At 40.2% G+C, this 22734-nt stretch overlaps 1 protein-coding gene across 2 annotated transcripts in view; it reads left to right on the top strand.

The window, feature by feature from the left end:
- Nucleotides 1-22734, top strand: part of LOC124617109 (mitogen-activated protein kinase kinase kinase 15) — a 165139-nt gene that overhangs the window by 28364 nt on the left and 114041 nt on the right. For both annotated transcript variants that reach the window (XM_047145240.1, XM_047145239.1), the window contains exons 9-11: nucleotides 5345-5504; nucleotides 11686-11855; nucleotides 12135-12318. In XM_047145240.1, coding sequence (XP_047001196.1) covers nucleotides 5345-5504; nucleotides 11686-11855; nucleotides 12135-12318 — 514 coding nt within the window. The remainder of the gene's footprint in view (nucleotides 1-5344; nucleotides 5505-11685; nucleotides 11856-12134; nucleotides 12319-22734) is intronic.

Genomic DNA, 22734 nt, shown 5'->3' with positions numbered 1-22734 from the left:
AAATCAAAAGAGTGTTTGGGACTGAACTATAGATTCAGTATCTGTATGCTGATGGTATAAGATGGTAATCCTATGTGTAACTATTTCTGTCTTCGTGTGTTGCACAGTGTGTTTCAGTCCCTGTGGGTCCATCATAGGGATAATTTGCTTCTTACATTCTTTCCTTGTTTCTGAATGAGATAATTTAATATGTAGAGAAGGTTACAGGAGAGAGAGAGAGAGAGAGAGAGAGAGAGAGAGAGAGAGAGTCAAAAATCATAGCTTTGTTATGCTACATGCTATGTCAGAAAGAAGCTCTCATAGCTTATGAATGCATTCACATTAAATTGCTTTAAAACATCTGCCCGAAGGAGGAAGGAGAGGAAGGCCAGTGCTAACATGGGAAAAATACATATGGGAAGCCATGGAAGATTGGAACAAAAGAGGCCTGTGGAGATCAAAAATGGCTAACTCCTAAGGGGAAACACTGAAGGTGAAGAACAAGAAAAAGTCTGCCATTGCACAGCACATACCTGTCACTAAACACATTATTAAATCTTCGTTGATCCATTATGGATCGTGGGACGACGGCTGGCATGAACTTCTTGATGCAATAATTTACCATCAGCCGTATGTATTGTAGAAATCTATTTTATTTTATGAACTTCTATGTGCTACCAGTTTCGGCATTACATTGATGCCATCTTCAGGCCCCACTTGTCATAGTTGTAAAATCACTATACACAGAAGGGGCCATATAACTGGATCTGTGAATCAAATCGTCCTGCAACAGCTCTTGATGGCCAGGCGACACAGACTCTGTGTCGCCTGGCCACCAAGAGCTGTTGCAGCTGTGGCTGCTTCCATGTATAGTGATTTTATGGCTACAACGAGTGGGGCCTGAAGGTGGCATCAGTGTAATGCCGAAACTGGTAGCACATAGAAGTTCATAAAGTAAAATAAATTTCTACAATACATACGGCAGTTGGTAAATTATTGCATCAAGAAACACATTATTAGTCATACAATACATTCTGATAGTACTACAATATTATGAAAAGGATAAATTGCTACTCACCATATAGTGGAGACATTGAGTTGCAGACAGCCTCAGAGGCGGTCGTGTGTGTATTTTGGGGGTGCGCACACACGCTTTCAACTTTAGGAGATTGCCTTTTGACCAAAAGTTTAAATGTATAGCATTCTTTTTGCTGTGCCTGTCTGCAACCCAATGTCTCCAGTATGCGGTGAGTAGCAATATGTCCTTTTCATAATACTGTTGTTATTCCATCCTGGATTTTCCATTGTTTGAATTTGACTGTACTATGTATTCAGCCTAAGTCAAGGATCTAGATGTGGTAGAGCAAATAGAAATAAATGCCCATAAAAACAAAAGATTGAAACCTAAGCTCATTTAGCATGTAGATTTTGCAAGTAAGTTATTTTAGTCATTTTAAATTTTATTGTAACTTAAAAGTGTAAGGACATTTGTTTTTATCTACAAAGAAACATGTATACCATAAGGGAAATGTGTTTTGTAACATCAAGGAATGTTCCTCATAGTTTACGTTTTAAATTTCTTACATGTGCTCACTGTTTCCTTTTCTTTTGTTTTCTTTGCTCCCTAGAGTTCCAACGTTTAAGATGTAGTAATCACATAACAGGAACACACATTTCAATGTCATCTTGCTCAAGAGCAAGAGAACTGGTAAACAAGTAAGTTACATCAGATGATGAACCCATAGGGTTGTACAGAGTGGCGCGCACAAATCCGGCCTGAACCAGAATGCGAACGCTCGTGAGTAGTATTACTGGCTTGTCAGTTTCTATGCCACCTTTGTAATGGTACTTGAATTACGTAACCACTACGGCACCTCACCTGAACCTCTCGTTACCAGTAATATTCTACTGTGTTTCTGTAGAAGTAGTCAGCATATTTCTGAGACAACATTCAGATTTGATTTCATTAATGTAGAGGTACTTTGATACATTGAACTGTTTATGTTGCATTGATATTATTCTTAAGTGTATTCTTTCTTTTGTCACTATGATTTGAAAAAGTCAAATCTTGGACATCATGTTGGAAAGACGCACAACATAGTTAGCTTATAAAATGTGAACTTTAACAGTGACTGTGAGGAAGATGTTTTCAAGTAGGTTTTGTATTGTGAAGTGATGTTTTGTGTGTTACGTGATATTGCAATAAAAGCAATAAAAAGGAAGTGTAATTTAAATTCGGAGTGCTGATTATTTTTTTTTTACATCACTATTGTGCTAACTTTGAAAGGTTTAATATCCAAGAATGGTTTGTGAAGCACATCTACAAAACTTTTGAATATAGCAGAATAAAACCTAGGCCTCTTTGCATCCGAGCTTGGAATCACCACCACCTAGATTTTCGACAATTGAGCCATGATTTTACGAGACCAGTGTGGGAAACACGAAAAGATGAGTGCCTAGTTTATTCATTATTACATGAAATGACTTTATTAACTGTGCTCTAATGACACGTGCGACGTAAAAACTTTGTTGTTGCCCGAAAATGCAGTATTTGGCAGCGTGAGCAATACCACAATCATTAAATTTTGACCTTTGTTGTGGTAGGGTTGTTAGACCTTCCAACAGCAGTAGCGTGTGAGTAGTTCATACGGAAAGTAGTTGTTATAAACCGTGTACTTCATTGTCATGCCTTACTTCATTGAAGAATGTTTGTTCATTGTTGAAGAATATGTGCGGTCTGACTCCATTAAAGTTGTTCATGACACTTTTCATGAAAAGTTCCCTGAAAGTAATATTCCTGCAAAATCAATGATTCAGGATCTAGTGAGAAAGTGGTGTTCGACAGGCAGTATTGTTAATTCAAAGAGAAATAAGGCACCGAATGTATGTACACCTGAAGTTGTGGCAAACATGATGGCACACATTGAAAGAAGTCCCTGCAAGTCAACACAACGATTATCACAGCGATGTGGAATATCTCGCAGGTAATGTCACGGCATCCTTCATGAGTTAAAAATGAAACCTTACTGTGCGAGTGTTGTTCAGCAAATAAAAGAAGCAGACACATTACTGTAATTGGTTGCTGGAAAATGTCACTGGGGAACATATTGATCCATTCCTCCTTTTTCCGACAGATGAAGCTTGGTTTCATCAGTCGGGTTACGTTAATTCACGAAACACAAGACACTGGGCTACAGAGAATCCCCAAGGCATACTGCAAAAGCTGTTAAACGATTTAAAAATTGGTGTATGGTGTGCTGTATCTGGTAATAGAATTATCGGGCCATTGTTCTTCAACAAAACTCAACACACTTGCAACTCTACAATGAATTTTCAGCTCTGTTAACACCAAACAAAAAATGTTGTGCATATTTCCAGCAAGATGGGGCAACTTCTCATATGTCGGGTTTGTCCTTAGCTTGTATACATACTAATTTTACAGAAGATGTGACCACTAGTAAGGGCTTGTGGTCACTCCGTTCTCCCGACTTGTCACCATGTGACTTTTACCTCTGGGGATTTCTAAAGGCTAAGAGTCTACCACAACAATCCCAGAACACTTGACACATTAAAAAAACAACGTATATGAAGAAATTTTGAACATTCCTCAAAGAGCACTGAAAAGCGTTTTCCTTAACGTGCTTTGATGTGCACAACTTTGCTTGGATGTTGGCAGAGAACAATATGAACATAGACTTTAAATTCCTTTCTGAAATATGCTTATTAAACTAATAAAAGTAAATCTGTTACTTAAACTGTTAATTACATAGTTAATAATGAAACTGTGCAATAAAAATGTAAGAAAGCTATGATGTAAGTTGATTTTCTTCATTCATATTCCTTTCAGTGCAGGGGCTGGTTTTGTGTGTGCCACTCTGTGTAACACAAATGGACACAATCATTTGAGACTGAAGACGTTGTTTACCATACTTCTTGTGTATTTGTTAGAATCGGGTTCACCCCTACGAATTATAGAACAAATTAATCAAATAAATTGATTATGAGGCAGTAATCTCAACAATCATTGACTGATCCCTCTGAAAGAAATGTAGCAGAGACCATTGGAACAAGCCACTGTTTTAAACATAACAGGAAACACTAATTATTCAGCCAGAGATAAGGGATCACATGAGTAGACTTTAGGGAATATTTCATTTACCTAATTTCATACTCGGCAAAGGTTCGTTCCATGTACTTATCTAAATGTGAACAGATTTATTGGCATTGCGTTTGTTAATATGGTGTAATACCTAGTGTATCTTACAGATGACTTTTGTTGCTTTTCTGCATTAACTGTTGGGATGATAAGATTTGCAAACAGGCACAATCAAAAGACTCTTACACGTAAGCTTTTGGCCAGAGCCTTTGTCAGAGAAAGAGAAACACACACCATTGATTCATACAAGCAAGCACACCTCTCACACACGGCTGGCAACTCTGTCACTTTGGGCCAGAATGCAACTATCTCATGGGATGGTAGCAGCAGTCTGAATGGTATGGGGAATGGTAGGTGATAAGACTGAGGGGGTCGAAATTGTTACGTGGAGGGTGTGAGGACAGTATGTTACCGTAGGTCGAGGCTGGGATAATTACAAGAGTGGAGAATGTTTTGTAATCCATCTGCGCAGTTCAGAAAAACTGATGGTGGAGGTAAGGATTCCATATGGCTCAGGTAGTGAAACAGCCACTGAAATCAAGGATGTTATGTTCAGCTGCATGATGTGACACAGAATGGTCTACTTTGATTTCGGCCACAGTTTGGCGGTGGCCATTCATCATGGTAGGCAGCTGGTTGGTTGTCGTACCAGTATAAAAAGCTGGAATGGGAGGTCCTGTCATAGGTTTATCCTACCCCATCAGGGACTGGGTCACCTGTGAAGGCAGCCATTCATTTACCAGCTTTACTGCAATCATTGCACATTCTTGATTTCACATTCTCAGCTTCCGTAATTTATTCGAACCCAACCTACAGTAATATACTGTCCCCAAACCCTTCACCCAGCAGTTTCCACCCCCTCTGTCCTATCACCTCCTCTCCAACCCTGTCTCCTACATTCTTTGTTTGCCACTCTCAGCTAATGCACCTGCCTATCTTACCCTGCTCCTCCCCCTTTTTCATTCTGTTTTCCCCACCTCCTTGCCTCACAACCTCTTGACACTGCACCTGTTGGCATTCTAGTAATTTGAGTAGTAGGAATGTGGATATAGCAGTATTTTGATTAACATATCACTGTATCCTAATTTATAAGGTTGAAGTGCCTGTCTCATGATATCTGTATGTTGTTAAATATGATGATAATTTTTCTTTCAGTTTAATGCAGTACTGATACAGAGATGAATTTAATACTTGTTACCCATCTTACAGGCACGTTAAATCTACGATAGGAAACATCTCTCTCATAGACAGGTTTAGAAAGAAAAATGAAGATGCAGAAATTTCTCCTGAGGAACAAGTATTTGGATTTTGGATGGAATACTTCGTGGAATCAACAAAAACCGAAGTGGGAGATAGCATAAGATTTCCTGTAAGTAATATTGTTATCAGTGGCCATACTGATTTGGCATTTATTAATGTTACTGAGATTGTTTCTGCTCCCAGATATGATGTAACTTCATCTGCTTTTTGTGTGTAACTCATCCTCAAAGTCAAACAATGGAAAGTTTAGGATAGAACAACAACAATATGAAACAGATAGGTTCGTACTCACCATATAGAGGAGGCACTTAGTTGCATAAAGACAAAATGGGAAAGAGAACTAAAATATTAAAGCTCACAGACGAAGTCCTTCTGGAGTAGAATACATACACATATTGACACAAGCACAACTTGCACGCAAGTGCCCACTGTCTCAGGGTGCCAGAACCTGACTGTTAAACAATATTTGATACTTAAAGAGGAACTTGTTACCATTTAATACAAATTTATCAGAAATGCTTTGCTTGCTGTAGACAGTCTGCATTTTATATCCTGGTTTAATTCCACTACTTTTCATTACCTGTTCTTTCAAGTTCTTTGCTCGTTCTGACAGGATTATGTTGTCATCGGCGAACCTCAAAATTTTATTTCTTCTCCCAGAGTAACTATCTAACTCACTGCAGATGAAGATAGTGTGGTGGAAGAACTTAATAAAATGGGAAAGTCAGAAATTAATCTCATTCTGGCCTCCTTTATTTAAGACCTTAAAAAGATGGAAAGAATCTCTGAACAATTACCCTAATACAGCCACTCCATAAGAAGGAGAACAAAAGTAATGTTAATAATCACAGAGGAATTTCCCAACTTTTTTTTCCGCACAAAATACAATACAAAGTGCTTCAGACCAAGGTAGAAGAAAGATTGGATCATGATCTGGGCAAGTACCAAATTCGGTTCTAGAAAGGGGTAATCACATCCTTAACTGACTTTCAGCTTTAAGAAAATCCTTAAGATGTTGGGCTGAAACAAATTTGTAGCTGTTTTTGTTAACTTTAAGAAACTCTGTAACACTATAAATAGAGAGGCAGTGCTTGAAGTTCTGGAAGGGTACGAACTGGATATAAAAACTAGGTATTATCACCAAGCAATGCTTACAAACACTAAACTAAGGCTAACTTCATGAGAGATCATGGATTCCTTTGAGATCAAGACTGGGATGAGACCAAGATGAGCTGTCACTAGTACTATTCAATTGTGTCTAGGCAAAGGTGATAAGGAAATGAAAAAAAAGAATCCTGGATCCATAAGCATTTCACCTTGGAAGATGCTGTATGTAGATGATGTTGTATTTGCTTGTGACTTGGAAAAGAGCAAAGGAAAGAACAGAAGAGCTCTAAAGAACAGGCAAAATGACAGGACAACAAATCTCTCTCTGTAAGACTGGATTTATGTCCAACTTTAAAAATGCTTGTAATACTTTCCATAGTGATGAGTGAAAATTAAAAGCAAAGAATTCAATTGAGTGAATTGGAGAAGTTTATGATTAAAGAGAATGCAACAAAAATGAAGATCACTTATCAGCTAACTTAAAATACCTATATAACAAGAAACTGCTCTTGTATGAGTCTAAATTAAAAAATGTTGACATAGTTCATAAACAAGAGTGCTTATGTGCTGCAGAAACAATGGAGATAATCAAAATGGTAGACCTGGAGGACAGTAAAAAGTAAAGAGGGAGATACTCCAAAAATTCATCGGTTTGGTTAGAAGTGTCTTACAAAATCTGTATCAGAAGACAGGATGATTTATGGCATTGTTAAAAGAAGAAGAAGAAGACTATAGTTTTATAGAAATTTATTATGAATGGGTGAAAACATATTTTATATGCTTATATACAGTTAACTGGCAGTACAGTCTCTGATATCTTGTTACAATTGCTTAATATTTGTGTGGTGATTTTTTTTTTTAGTGCACACTGATTACCTGATGTTGTTGATTGCCTATTTTTATGTTACTCTATTTTATCTCCTACCCTACCAGTAGGGATGAAATGCCACCATTGTATTCACTGATCAGGTTACAACCCCAAATGACTTTGAGTGTTACATTAATAATGGCCATTTTTAATTGTTTTCCATGTCATCACCTTCCCAAACCCACCCACGCATTGGGGTTAGGCCAGGTTTTCACCCCTTGTGCTTCCAGATAGTAAGTTGTATGTGCACCAAGTTTGGCTGAATTTACCTTGCACATTTTACTATGAGGGTTTATACATTACCCATTTCCCACCCCCACCCCCACTACCACTCCAACACCCACCTGTATCAGTTAGTTATCATCATGATTGTCACCATTCAGTTTAACAACCCTCAATACTATGGATCTGACACACGTATGTGAGTCATTTTCAACTTTTTTGCTGTCACCCAACTGCACCACCATCAATCCCCAACGATGAAATACTCGCAATCCTAGCAGTGGTCGGGCACTTAGTCTCCCCCTTCCCTCTTCTTCACCCTACCTCATATTTACCCTATATATTATTCCAGATTGTAGGCCATATTAGTACCAAATTTTGCTAAAAAGTTATATTTTTCATGCGACCCTTTCTTACAGCCACTCTCATCCCTTGGGGCTAAATGACATTGAGACTCACCAATTAGCACAGCAACTCTGAAAACTACATGTCTGACAGTAATGTAGTTTGTTTTCAAATATTTTTATGCAACACCTCCTACACACTCCTAACTGTGCAAAGGGCTCTTTTACCTCAACAATGTATTTTTATAGATAACATTAAAATTGTGGCACATAATTGTTGGTCAGTTCTTAACTTCAGGGGGGAAATATTTAGCACTGCTGCAACATGCATAAAAAAATATTTGACACTATCCTAGCTTAACTATATTTGTCTTTGTCGCCTCCTGTACTGCCATCATCTGTTCCTCTCATCCTGCGGTCTGAGTGACCTGCCCTTCCTTTCTTTTTAACTTGCCCCAATCTGTCCCTGTCTCCTCCCTGAGGAAGGAGCTAGTAATTTCAAAAGCTTCAACACTAAAATATATTTTTATATGTACCTATCAGCAGTATTAAATATTTTTACGTGTGAAGGTATGTAGAGGTCAGTAATTCTGACACCTAGTTGTGTAGATTTCTTGAGTGAATGTTTTGGATAATAATCGCTTACACACCAATATTGACTGAAAATACTACAGCCATTATACATTTATGCTTACATGTCACAATTTTCCCACTCCCTACCCACCATTGTATATAGAGATGCTAGTGGTGTCTTACCCTATGGTAACTGTCTCAAATATTAAGTAATTTGTGTACCAAGTTAAATTGAAATTACTCCACGCACTTCAGAGCTATGTGCTTGAATTATCTAACCTATGAGTTTGCAGTCGTACACTAAAGCAGTAACAACTTTTTCTTTCTTTCAATTTTGGAGAGAAGCTTAGCCATTGCCTGCAGTTTCAAGCTGTTTGTATTAAGTGTGCTCTTGATTCTCTTATTTTTCCTCACTTCCTGCTTTCACAGCACACATTTTTGTCTATGAATATTAATGCTGTGCTTGACTGTTTGACCAAGTGGTCTCTCCTGCTATAGTCATGTGAATATGTGGCATGTGTCTCTGATGTCACAATTTTGTGGAGAGCTCATACTGTAGGTTTGGGTGCAGTACACTGAGGTATGTGGTTTGTTGGAACTTTTGTGCAGTTCACACATTTAGGATGTAAATACTCATCACTTTAAGCAGCACTCATCTATTCATATTTTATTGAAAGAACTCTTTTGGAGTTCAAGATTGTTAGGTTTCTGGCACAAAAGAAGAGAAAATAAAAAATAACCACATATATTTACAAGCTCATGACTCAGCAGTCAAGAGTTATGAATGATGCAAGCAACTGCACACTGTTTAGGTGTTTTTCAGATGTTATAATTTGTTGGAAGCAAGATTTTTAGCCACATGTATTCTTACAGATGCTATATGGAGTGTCTTGAGGGAAAGAGAACTTAATGAGATTGAAGGATTATGGCTCAGGAAATAACAGTTTAGGTAGGTGAAACAAAAGCAAAGCATTTGGAAAATGGGTAGTTTAATAAGGTAATATGTGCAAATGCATCTTGTAAACTGTAACTTATGCTGAAGGCACCATTTCACAGTAGAATCTCTGATGTGGTCCATAACAAAATCTGGTTGTTAAGAGCTGTTTCTGGGTAAATACTACTACATTTGGTGTACTCCTTTATTAAACACTCTTGTAGTTGTCTCACAGCAAAATTCATACTGAGTGTTCCATTGAATACCAGCTGTTTTGAGCTGTCTGAATAAGCTATATGTATGAGCACATGATGCTTTTCCATTATTTCCTTAGGTTTATTTTCACTATTGTGGCCCTTCCAATACTGTTATCACTCTGGAACCCTTTGCCTTCAACCACTGTTTCTGTCCTTAGTAGGCCCTAGTTTTTGTTTCTTCATGTCGCGTGCAGTATTCTCAGTGAGTTGTCTAAGTCTTTCGTTCACTAGTGTTGTCTTGTCAGCTCACTATTACTAACTTTCACCTCACATCATTGTATTTGCTGTTTGTAGATAAGAATGGCTCATATTTTGCAGCTGAAATTTATTCTTTAGTTTAATCAAACATGTTTCATATAATTATTTTTGGGTTCTTCTGTGATCTATAAAAGAACACAAAAATAAATTTCAGTTGGAAAAGATGGGTAATAGATCTACTTTTCTACAAGAAAAACAATGCGAAGTAGCAACTGAGGAATGTTGACTGTAAGCATTAACAATATCTCTTTTTCTTTATAATTCTTTACACCTGTAATGTACCTCTTCTCTATGATTTTCTTCACATGAGTGTGCAGGGTGATTTCCATACACTCTCATATATCTTGCCACCTAAGGGTTCATTAGACCAACCATCATCTGATCAGCAACAATGTATTTCAGTATTTCATCTAATGTTGAGACCTTACAAATTGTGGAACATAATTCATATATCTTATGCTTGTACTGGTGTTAAGAGTTAACGATTTGGAACTTGTTGGCTGTGTTTGAGGTGCTGTAGCATATGTTTTAGAAGGCCAGATATCGTCTTAAAAAGAAATTTATCTACTAGCATTGTGCAGTCAGTGCCACATTGCAAGACAGCATCTGTGCTATTTTGGCCTCTTTTGGCCAAGAAAATATTGGTAACCTACCTTCAAGTGTAACAACTTGTCTAAAGCTAAGCAGTAGCACCCTTTGCTGTCAGAGTTATTGTGTGTGCGGGCGGCTCTCCTTAATTTAAAGTGCAATGATAGTGTTTTTATCTCTTAACCAGACAGGATTTCTCAAGTTTTTGGAATGATCCTGAAGTATGGCGTGGAAATGAGAAACCAATCAGTGACACACACTATTTATTCCTTGTAAGTGTTGTGAATTTTGGAGTAAGACCTTTATTCTTGCAGATTTAGAACTGTCGCTTCTGAATGTGGTCAAGAAAAATAAATGTTGTGAAGTAAATGTAGGTTTTATTTCTGGACTACAGTAGCAATACAGAACAGCATAGTACATGCATATTCATGCTGTATTTGAGGAGGTGGAAAGTAGACGGTGGTGGTGGTAAATGTGAACATTTTGATAGAATAATCCTTTGACGGTTTCTAATTCTGGCTGAGCATGCATGTGAATTTCAGTGAAGCATACACTGAGATGCAAGGGTGGGGCATTATTGTGCAAGTGACATTTCCAAAATGTGATGAAGTGTATCTTTATGCAGACCTTGGATTGGTTTCTCTGCTACATATTTTACAGAAATTAACTGTATAAATGAGTTTGCCACTGATGTGAACATTTGGAGAAAAATACCACTAGTTAATTGTTTGATAAGATATTGCACAAAATTCCAGTTTGTGTACCTGTAAAGTATTGGTAACTTCCATATTGGTTATATATCTTATATGTTACTTTTATATCCATAGTGCAGATGAGTGACACCTCTCTCTTGTTACCTGTTTCTGCTTTTCTTCTAGTTAAGGAATTATTAAAAGCTCTAAAAGTGAGAGATTCAGTCTTGTAACAATAAACTCCGTCATGACCTTTTTGTTTTAACTGTGTGGTTTCTAGATACTCTTCTTCTCTATCAAATCTTCTCTTTCTGCCTGTCATTGACTTTGTTGTGGATTAAGTTTGTAATTGTTTTCTTTTTTAAGGATGGTTTGTTACCAGAGGTAATTTATTTATTTATCATGGTTTCCTTGATCACTTATTTTCATTTTGAATATCTTCAATAGATGCTTGTTTTGGAGCCAGATAAGGTATTCATGCCAAGTTATGTAACTGTGAATCTTGGAGCAGAAGAAAAGTCAATTGAGATATGGAACATGTGTCTGGATAGCATGAAGGGAAAATGTCGAAAGGTGCACAAATGGCTTTTTGCAGCTAGTCAGATTAGAAGTGTTAGGTAAGATGAATACTCGTTTATTTTTGGTAAACAGCTGTTTTGTCTTTGTGCTTTACTAATAGGTATTGTATTAAATGATTACTAGGTGGCCATATTCAAACCTACCTGAACAATATTTATATTTCTGGCAAAATAAATTACTAAAGCTAATGAAAAGAAGTGAACTTTACATAATAATCACACCCAGCAGTGCCTGTCACAAAATATCAAAAACATTTTTGTGCCAGTTTTATATAACTCAAAATTGAATCTGATCTCACATTTTCATGCTTCTTCCAGTTTATACAAGAGAGATGAGCGCTGCCTGTTCCTGTATGTACACCAAAACTCTGATGACTTTCAAATGTACTTTCCATCAGTCCAGTGTCGTCAAAGGTTTTTTGATTTGGTGAAAGAGATGACAGGGGACCAAGAAGGAATGGTTATGGACCTGGATGCTCAGCAGGCAGAGGATCAGATAAAAGTACGTGTATATTTCTAGGTAATGCTACATTGTCATACTGTTAATGGCCATTATCAATAATTTTAGATATAGCGTCTGTAAAACTACAATGACTGACTAACAGAAACTAATCTTTTTATTTACGCTTATTGATGGATTTCAGTTAAACCATCTTGAAAGTGATTTTCACTTACAGAAGATGTCATTAACAATTGTATGGAAAGGTGTGCTCTGTTTTTCAGTTTCCATTTTCAGTATGCTTCATTGCTAAGTGTGAGTGATAAACTCCAGTTTTACACATTCAAGTTGAAAGGTTTGCTCATTTGATCCTGTTCAAAAGTTCCTTGCATTGTTTTAGACCATTTACTGTATAGTATTTCTTATTGGTAGGTATTATTGTAAATGTTTTTGTATTTTTTATATATTGTGTGTGAGGTTTGTGTTGTAATGTGTTTGTTGATCAAATTGCTTTGGTTCAGTTATCCAACACAACTCAAACAAAAATTGTTGGTTCTTGCCCACTCATCTCGTTTAGTGTGCCTAAGGGATGCGTTGTTCCTATACAACAATTCAAGCAAATAACATTAGTAGTTTTATTTCTGTGAAGCAGAATTTACAATACTTAACTTTGAATTTACAAAAGTGTCGCATACGAAGGGCAACATGCAACCAAGTCAGAGTTCATGCAAGTTTGTCACCCAGTTTGTAGATCACCAATACTGAATTCGTAGTGCTCTCTCTTAGGTCGTGCTATGCTCCGTGAATACGTTCCACTAATGTTCGTACACTGATCCGATGTGAGCGGCTGAGGCTAGCAGGAGTGGCGCTCATACTCACTTCTTGCAGAGGTCGCTCCTGGCGTGGCGCGGTCCTTGTCAGCAGGTTATTGGCTGACGTTTCCTCACTGCCGTCTCGCCTTCTCTGGTCTTGCATTCTTTCTCTTCGTTCCGGCACTTGTGGTTACGCCAGAACATCCCCCCCCCCCCCCCCAAAGCGATGGACCATCATTGTGTATGGAGTGTGCCCACCGCGGGGGAGGCAGGTCTGTGGGTCGAACGTTGAGTCAGAAGCTGTGGCTGCAGGGGACTTCAAGCTTCTGGCATACCGCGCCATCTGGCCTATGCTCTGGCACAAACGTCCCCCCAAAAATGACCAGAAGGGTATGCTTCCACCACCTGCTGCCAGGAACCAGATGAAGAAGGTGGCAACTGCTGGGGTGTGGGTGGGTCGAACTCCATCGGTTGGATGAGAGGAGGTGAAGGCTCCGTCTCCAAGGGGTTGTCCCGCGGTGTCGTGATGACATCCTCTGGTGGCTGCTGTGACCATGCTGTCCTCTTGACCCATGAATCTGGTTGAAGAGAGACTGAAAGATCATTATGTACATGACAGAGGCGAAGTTGATTTTGATGGCAGCGCTGCAAGCCATCGGGACCTGAATGAAGATATGTGCAAGCGCTAAGTCGACAGACGATCTCGCCTCGTGCCCATCATCTGCTGCCACTAAAAACCATGTAAAAGACAATATCATGCGGCGCGAAGTGATACTTGTGGCCTTCCGTCAGTGCCAGATGCTGAGGAGGTGGAGCAGTGTCCGATGGCAGAGGCCGTGAAGCAATTCTGCTGACAATGGCCCATCGCATGGGTGCAAATGATATGAGGTGAGAAACAGATGAAATGCTTGATCTCTGGTGTGTGTGGAGCAAAGTTTGGCCACCTGCTGCTTGAAGGTTCTCACAAAACATTCCGCTTCGCCGTTTGACTGTGGATGGAATGGTGCACTAGTTAGCTGCTGTATGCCATTGTGTTCACAGAATGTTTCAAATTAATTTGACGTGAACTGAGGTCTGTTGTCTGACACTATCACTTCAGGTAAATCCTAGAGGCAAAAAATCGACGACAACACCTGAATTGTGCTACATGATGTTGGTGAGTTCATTGGCACAACAAAAGGAAACTTGCTGTACAAGTCAACCACAATCAACCAGCAAGTGTTCCAGAAAGGTCCCGCAAAGTCTATGTGCATACATTGCCATGGCAATTGTGACTTAGGCCGAGCAGAGAATTTGTGTGGTGGAGCGGACTGATTTTCCGCACCTGCGTGACACTGTGATGTCATATGTTCTATGTGGGCGTCCATACCCTGCCAAGTACAGTGCTGATGCACAAACTGTTTCGTACGAACAATTCCCCAGTGTCCTTGGTGAAGTAACTGCAACACTTCTTTGTGCAAAGCTTTAGGGATCAGCACATGTGACTGTCCACTGTCATTTTGAACAAGAAGCACACCTTTTGTACAGTAAGGCTATGCCGATGTGCAAAGTATCGGCATACTACAGAGTTCTTTATGTTATTCAATGAGTGAGGCCAAGATGTGCGAATATAATTGAGCAAAATGTACAAATCTGGGTCAGCTTCTGTGGCTTGTGCAATTTTCTTATAGTTCAGCAGAAAAGACTGAAGCAATTCTGAATCCTGAGCCTCGATGTGACAAGATGCAGCAGATGCATCAGAGTCTGTATCAGGGCCAATCAGAAGACATGAAAGTGCGTCCATATTACCATGTTGAGCTGCCGGGCGATACATAGTCTCATATTGGTATTTAGACTACAACAAAGCCCATCTTTGCTATTTTTGGGCAGTTCGTAAAGCAGTGGTTTCATTGGATGAAACAAGGACTGTAAAGGCTTGTGATCCATAACTAAGTAGAATTTTCTGCCACTAAAATAGTGGTGGAATTTGGTGACACCATACACAGTAGCCAAAGCCTCTTTTTCAATTTTTGAAAAGTTACACTGAGCTTTGGACAACACTTTTGATGGGAAAGCAATTGGCCTGTCTATATCATCAGTTCTGTGTGAAAGCACGGCACCGAATCTGTAAGAGGAAGCATCAACTTGCAATACAACTGGTTTGTTGGGATCAAAATGAACTAAGCATTGATCACTGAGCAATGCATTTTTAAGTTTTTGAAAAGCTACTTGGCACTCATATGTCCAAACAAAGGGGACATTCTTGTGGCGCAGGCGATGCAATGGAGCTGCTATTTGTTCAGCATTCGGTATGAACTGAATATAATACTTCATTTTCCCTAAAACTGACTGCAATTCTGTGACATTGTGAGGAACTGGCAAATCTCGTATGGCTAGCAAATGAGACTTAAGAGGATGTACACCTTGACTGTTTATGAAATGACCAAGATACTGCAACTCAGGTTTAAACGAATGTGACCCTTATCCAGTCTACATTTTAGTCCTGCATCAGATAACACACAAAACAAAGCATGTAAATTTGCAATATGTTCTTCAAGTGTACAACCTGCTACTACAATATTGTCCAAATAGTTTGAACCTTTTGGCACTTGTGCAGTCAGCTGTTTCAAGTACCATTGAAAAATGGCGGGTGCGGAAGCACTGACAAAAGGCAAATGCAAATATTTAAACAAGCCCAAATAGTATTCACTACACACACTTTTTGAGATTCTTCATCGAGCAGTATTTGAAGATGCACTTCACGCAAATCAGTTTTTGAAAAATAGCATCCAGCGTCTAATCTGTCCATGTGATCCTCTGGGTGTGGCAATGGATAAGTATCAATGACAGTTTATGGGTTGACTGTAGACTTAAAGTCAACGCAGAGGTTAATGTGACATGAAGATTTGTGGAGCAAAACTGGTGGACTTGCCCATTGATCAGCTGATATGAGTGTAATAATTCCGTTATCTTGCAATTCTTTAAGTTCAGCAGGAACTTTGTCCCATAACACAATGGAAACAGTTCTGGCTCAACAAAATTTCAGCTGAGTTTTGTCTTTCAGAGTAAAATATGTAACAAAATTTTTAGGTTTGCCTAAACCTTCATAAAAGAGATCCAGGAATTCTTTTAGCAAGCTAGCTACTCTGTCTTTTGCATTGAATGCAGACACTGACAACACATTGTCCTGCATTTTAAAGCCAAACAAGCCAAAAGAATGAAGAACACATACGTTCTCACACTCACATGATTGTAGCACTGTAAAAGTCACTGTTCATGTATGCGAGTGATACATGGCAGGCAAAGTACATGTTCCAAGAACGGGAATGTCTTGTCCATTATAAGCTATCAGTTGCATGCTAGTTTTAGACAAGCATGGGGATCCCAACAGTTCATATGTGTGATGATTGAGCAATGTGACAGAGGCATCTGTGTCCAACTGAAATTTCGTGTTTCCCACAAGTAATTAAATGAACAAAAAGTTTGTTTGACTGATGTATCACTGACAAAACTGCATGCTTGCTAGTTGCAGACTTGGAATATACTGCATTAATGACATGGGTCTTGTGACTAGATTTTTGTGAGTGGGCTGAATTCTTATGTTTGTTCCGTTGCAAACTTAGGGATTGTACATCTCCTCTGATCTTGTTGGGAGGGGCAGTCATGGCGTTTTGCCATGAGTAACACCTAGGGCAAGACTTAATTCTGTTCGCCTTTGTAGCGAACTGCTTACATGGCATGGAAGGTTGTTTACTCGGTGTGGCTAGCACATGCCGCCGGTGCAGAATGGGGCAATTACAAGCAAGGGACTCAACCCAGCAAATAGCTGGTTGCTCAAATGTATGAGCCAACAAAGCACCGGAATCATACTGATCTAGTATGTGTACTACTTGCTGAAATGACAGATGGGAGTGTTTCAAAATTTGTTCTCTGAGTTTCACATCATGTACACTGTAGATAATCGCATCATGCAACATAGCATCTGAATATAAAGGACTGCAAGCCCATTTGAATTTACATTTCCTTGTCATATGTTGCAAATCTGTTACCCACTCGCGATACGTTTGTTCTGACCATTTTTTGCAATTAAAGAATCAATACCTATCTGTTACTACATTCACTTGCTGGTCATAATAGTTTGTTAGGGACTGTACTACTTGGTCGTAGGACAGTCTGCTCGGAGTGGCATTAAGAAAGAGTTTTTGAATTAATCTAACACTGCACTTCCTATCGTGGATGATAGATATGGAAGTTTCACAGTACCTGGGATATTGTGAGCCAACAAATGTGCCTCGAGCTGTTCCTCTTCTTGTTCACTAAACTGTTGAAAAGGTGGTATAGCAGCTGTAGTAGGCAGTGCCTGTTCTGTCGGGTGCTTAGCATTGGCGAGTAGCTGCAGCACCTTGTTGTGTAGTGCTGATATTTGCTGCATCTGAAACAGAAGCATCTGTGTTAGCTGTGTGGCATCTAACGCTTGCGGCTGTGGTGCCTGAGCAGGGGGTGGGACAGGTGAGGGGACATGTTGGAAGACACAAATGCAACAACTAGACAAAGCAAGAAATCTAAATAATGACAAAATCAAAGAAATTTTCTGCAATGCCTACCTGAAAACACTGATTAGCAAAAATGACAAGAAACTGTTAATACAAGAAGTGCCCCTACAAAGTAAAGACAGAGAATTAAGGCACCAGGACAATATTCTTGAAAGGCTGTGGCCACCAGGCATGGAATTTGGAGGATTCTTGTTGCCAGTTGCTTGTTTGTGCCCACTTGTCTCGTATAGGGTGCCTAAGGAATGTGGCGTTCTCGGAATGCTATACAACAATTCAAGCAAATAACATTAGTAGTTTCATTTCTATGAAGCAGAATTTACAATACTTAACTTGAATTTATAAAGGTTTCGCAAAAGGAGGGGGACATGCAGCCAAGTCAGAGTTCATGCAAGTTTGTCACCCAGTCTGTGGATCACCAATACGGAATTCATAGCACTCTCTCCTAGCCCATGCTAAGCTCCCCAAATACGTTCCACTAATGTCCGTACACTGATCCGACCTGAGTGGCCGAGTCTAGCAGGAGTGGCAGTTATATTCATGTCTTACGGAGGTCGCTCCTTACATGGCGCGGTCCTTGTCAGTGGGCTTTTGGCTGATGTTTCCTCATCGCCTTCTCTGGTATTGTGTTTTTTCTCTTCGTTCCAGCACTTGTGGTTATGCCAGAACAAAAATAACTTCAGATATCATTAAAATTTTACATACATATACCAACCTGTGGAGTGAAATGATGAGCAGTACTGTGTTGGTAAAATGTGTGTTGAGTTAGTTCTGTATGTAAAACAGTACTGAAATTTGTTGAAGACTAGCCCTTTCCTTTTGGCTTCACCTACATATGTGTTCGACACATATATTGAACACACCTCCTCTCTGTGTCCAGTTCTTCCTCTGTCTGTCTGTCCATCCATGTCATCCTCCAATCTCTATCTGTCTTTGTCTTCCTGCCCAGTTTCTCTCTCTCTCTCTCTCTCTCTCTCTCTCTCTCTATCTATCTATCTATCTATCTATCTCCTTCTTCCCCTCTCTCTGTCCATTTCCTCAACCCCCTCTCTCTAACCATATCGTCCTCTGCACTCCAGAACTGTGTGAAGTTTCTGGGCCTCATCTGTGACTCAAAATTGTGATGGTTACCACAACTCGAGGACCTGAAGGCAAGGCCAAGAAGACAATGAACATCTTGAAGTGTCTTTGCCACATGTCCTGGGGAGTGGACAAGGTGTGTCCGCTCCAGTTTTATAGGGCCTTTGCCTGATCATGGCTGGACTATGGGTGCACAGTGTATGGGTCAGTAAGTCCTTATTTATCTAAAGACCATTGATGCTATACACCATGAGAGGAGCCGGCTGAGGTGGCCGAGCGGTTCTAGGTGCTACAGTCTGGAACCACACGACCACTACGGTCACAGGTTCGAATCCTGCCTCGGGCATGGATGTGTGTGATGTCCTTAGGTTAGTTAGGTTTAAGTAGTTCTAAGTTCCAGGGGACTCATGACCTCAGAAGTTAAGTCCCATAGTGCTCAGAGCCATTTGAACAATGAGAGGATCACGGGTACTTACAAGACCAGTCTCATTCCCAGTCTCTGTGCTAAGACTAGTGAACTGCTGCTTACCATCCAGAGGCAACTCATCATGGTATGTAAGGTGTGTCAGTTCCTTGCTACTTCCACCTCCCCAGCATACCATACTGTTGTTCGTCCGGCCTTGGAGCACCTCTTTACCTATAATCCATGGGGAATGAGGCTGTTTGGGATCTGTGTGAAATGTGTGGTTGAGCCCAGTAGTGTGAGGCATGTACAGGCTCAAATTCGATGTTTTAACTGATTGCCAGCCAGGTTGCTGCAGAGGCCCAGAGGAATTTAAATTTAGTGTAGTACAAGAAAGGTTTCCCTCTTGCACATGTTTTTAACACATTATTTTATGACAGTTTAACTGAGCAACCCAACTATGTAGCTGTGTTTGCAGATGGGTCTGAACAGGGAACTCTGTTGGTTGCTCTGTTGTTTTCACTGATTGTGTGCTCAATGTCGGACTGCCTCCAGACTTTAGTGTCTTTGAGCCAGAATTATATGCAATATTGTGGGGACTGGAACAGATGGGACATGTTTTGAGTGCTAAATTTATTATCTGTTGAGATTCTCTGAGTGCCCTTCATTCTCAGCAATGCTTCCAGCCAGTAAAATAGTCCAGCATATCCCGGACACCCTACTCTGAGTACAAAGGCTGGAGAAGGAGGTGTCTTGGTGGGTGCCAAGGCACATTGGTATTGTGGGGAATGAAAGGGCAGATATAGCAGCCAAGGAGGCATGTCATGATCCTCAGATATTTGTGTGTCATCTCCCTACATGCTATCGCCTCACTGTTGAGGTGAAGAATTTTGTGTCAATCGGAAGAGGAGAGGCTGGAAGTGGCAGAAAATAAAGCTCCATCTAGTAAATCACACAGTGCAGCCGTGGCATACCTCCTTCCAGCCACTCAGACGGGATGAGGTTCTTGTTACTCATCTTCACATAGGCCATATCCCTGTGATGCGTGGCTTCTTGCTCCAACGAGAGGATGCTCAAGACTGTGGTGCTTGTCAGACTTTGCTTTATTTTCAGACTAGAGGGCAGCGGCAGGTTTGCTGGCAGATCTGCCCTCTATTTCAAGTAATGTTCAAACGAATGTGGTGAGAGTTTTAAGGTTTTGTGATTTGTCCCACTTGTTTCCTAAAATGTTCTCAATGTGTTAACAGCTTAAGTGGCCTACCACTGGGTTTTTTTTAGTGGTCAGCCAGTCACATCTGTTTTAATCCCAGAGATAGCATCTTTCATACTTTCTCCATTGCCTTAATGTGTGTGAGTTAGTGATTCTGTGGGTCAATGTGAGTGAGGTGGGAGTGATTTAATGAGTGTCATTTTATAAGTTGCTTCCTCACTGTGTGACAACAATTTTCGTCATCTTATCCGCTGATAATCTTGTCATTGAGCACTTGTAATCTAACACACACACACACACACACACACACACACACACACACACACACGAATCTCTCCCCTCCCCCTTCCATCCCTTCTCTCTGTCCATTTCCTCCTCTCCCTCACTCTATCCATCCATCTCAACCTGTTCCCAGCCATGCTCATCAGCACATTTAGCCCTTGCAATACAGTTTAATAAAGCAGGCAGGTTGATACTACTCCTGCAATATGCCTGTCATGCAGAGCAGCCTACATGTTGGGGCCTGGAAAACCATTTATTGCCCTGAGATGCAGGCTACTCTGCAAAGCAGGTTGACCTGACAGGCTCACATTGTTTCCACACAACATGCCTGTCATGCAGTGAGCACCATGAGCTGGAAAAAAATATTTTTGCCTCTAGCTCCGCTCCTATTGGAGATAGGAGGTTACAAACATCATAGTTCTGATAATTGGGAGGCCTGCTGTTTCTGAACCAAATTGGGTTGAAATTGACCCAGGGGTTTGGCAGGAGGTCCCGGACATACACACTGCTTTATACAGGGTGTCACGTAAGACGTAACGATTGCACATATCGGCATGTGGTTTTCGGCGAATCATAGCGGACTATGGGTCACATACATTGGTACATGCACAATAATCACAATGTTTATATTGACCGAGATAATGAGGCAAGTATATGTTTTTTAAATGGGATGCTATACTTTCTTTACCATCATTCGAACACTCTGGAAAAGACGCATATAGTGATGTAATGCATGTTGCTATTGTGATTCAAACTTCGCTTAAAAGAGGGCAGATGAGGATGTACCTACGTAGCGTAGGCCATGCATGCTGCATAGAGCACGGCAACTCGGCCTGTGGGTCGCGCGAGGTGTGTTTACAGTCTGCAGCCGCTTCCGACCGCGATGACCTTCAATCGTACAATTTTTCCCAGCGTCTTTTAAGCAAAGTTTGAATCACAATAGCAACATGCCTTACATCACTATATGCGTTTTCTCAAGAGCGTTTGAATGATGGTAAAAAAGTATAGTGTCCCATTTAAAAAACATGTACTCGAATCATTATCTCGGTCAATATAAACATTGTGATTATTGTGCATGTACCACCGTATGTGCCCCATAGTCCGCTATGATTCGCTAAACACCGCTTGTTGATACGTGCAATCGCATCCGGAATAATGGGGGTCGTTACATCTTACGTGACTCATCCTGTATAATAACAAGATTGCTATTTAATTGTTAGTAGGACCTTTTCTGCACATTAAAAGTTTTCAAGAAATGAGCAGTTGACAGCTGTAGATTTAAGTACAAATACCAAGCTAAGTGGCGTAGTGGCAAGCATTGCTGGCCACAGACATTGAGGTCTCATTTTTAGTTCCTGCACACCACTACAGATTTTTCTGTGTTGTGATAAATCTGCATGAATAAATCAGCAGAGATACAGACATGCAAGTTACCTAAGTGGCATCATATCAAAAATTTACTTTAGGCTGTGATGCACATAACCTTATTTTGTTTTTGCTTTCAATTAAATCAGTTTATCATAATAAAACCAGTAGCAAGGCAAAACTTGAAAGCCTTACACTTCTCTCTCTCTGCCTCTGCTCATTTCCTACTCCCCCTTCTCTGTCCACCTCATACTCTCCCTCTCACTGTCCAACTCCTCCTCTCCCTTTCTCTATCCAATTCATCCTCCCCCATCTCAATATCCATCTCTTCTTCCCCTCTGATGGGGACAGGGAGGGACAGAGAGATGGACAGAGAGATGGACAGAAAGAGGGAAGGAAGAGGAGATGAACATAGAGAGGGGGAGATGGAAAAGTGTGCAATATATGTGACAAACCTCCCTCTTCTTACTATCCATCTCCCCTCTCTCTACTGTACATGCCTATCCGCATGTGTGCCGCAGGAACAAAATCTGATACTACCCACACAACATGCCAGTTGTGCAGGGCTGTCTAGATGTCATGCACTACCAATCATTTTTCACCCCCACACTCACATCTGTGGGAGCTATGTGGTGCTTACTTACCACCCCACCCCCCACCCTGATACTACTTTCCAAGCAACAAGTGGTGTGTGTGTCAGATTTGGTTGAAATCTATGTAGTGGTTTAGGAGGAGACGTGGAACTTGAATACACAGATACATCCATTTTTATGTACACTGCTGGAAAAAAAAATATAA

Source organism: Schistocerca americana, chromosome 1 (assembly GCF_021461395.2).
Source record: "Schistocerca americana isolate TAMUIC-IGC-003095 chromosome 1, iqSchAmer2.1, whole genome shotgun sequence".
Classification (NCBI taxonomy): Eukaryota; Metazoa; Arthropoda; class Insecta; order Orthoptera; family Acrididae; genus Schistocerca; species Schistocerca americana.
The sequence above is the reverse complement of the archived record's forward strand: the minus strand, read 5'-3'. Positions and strand labels throughout refer to the sequence as shown.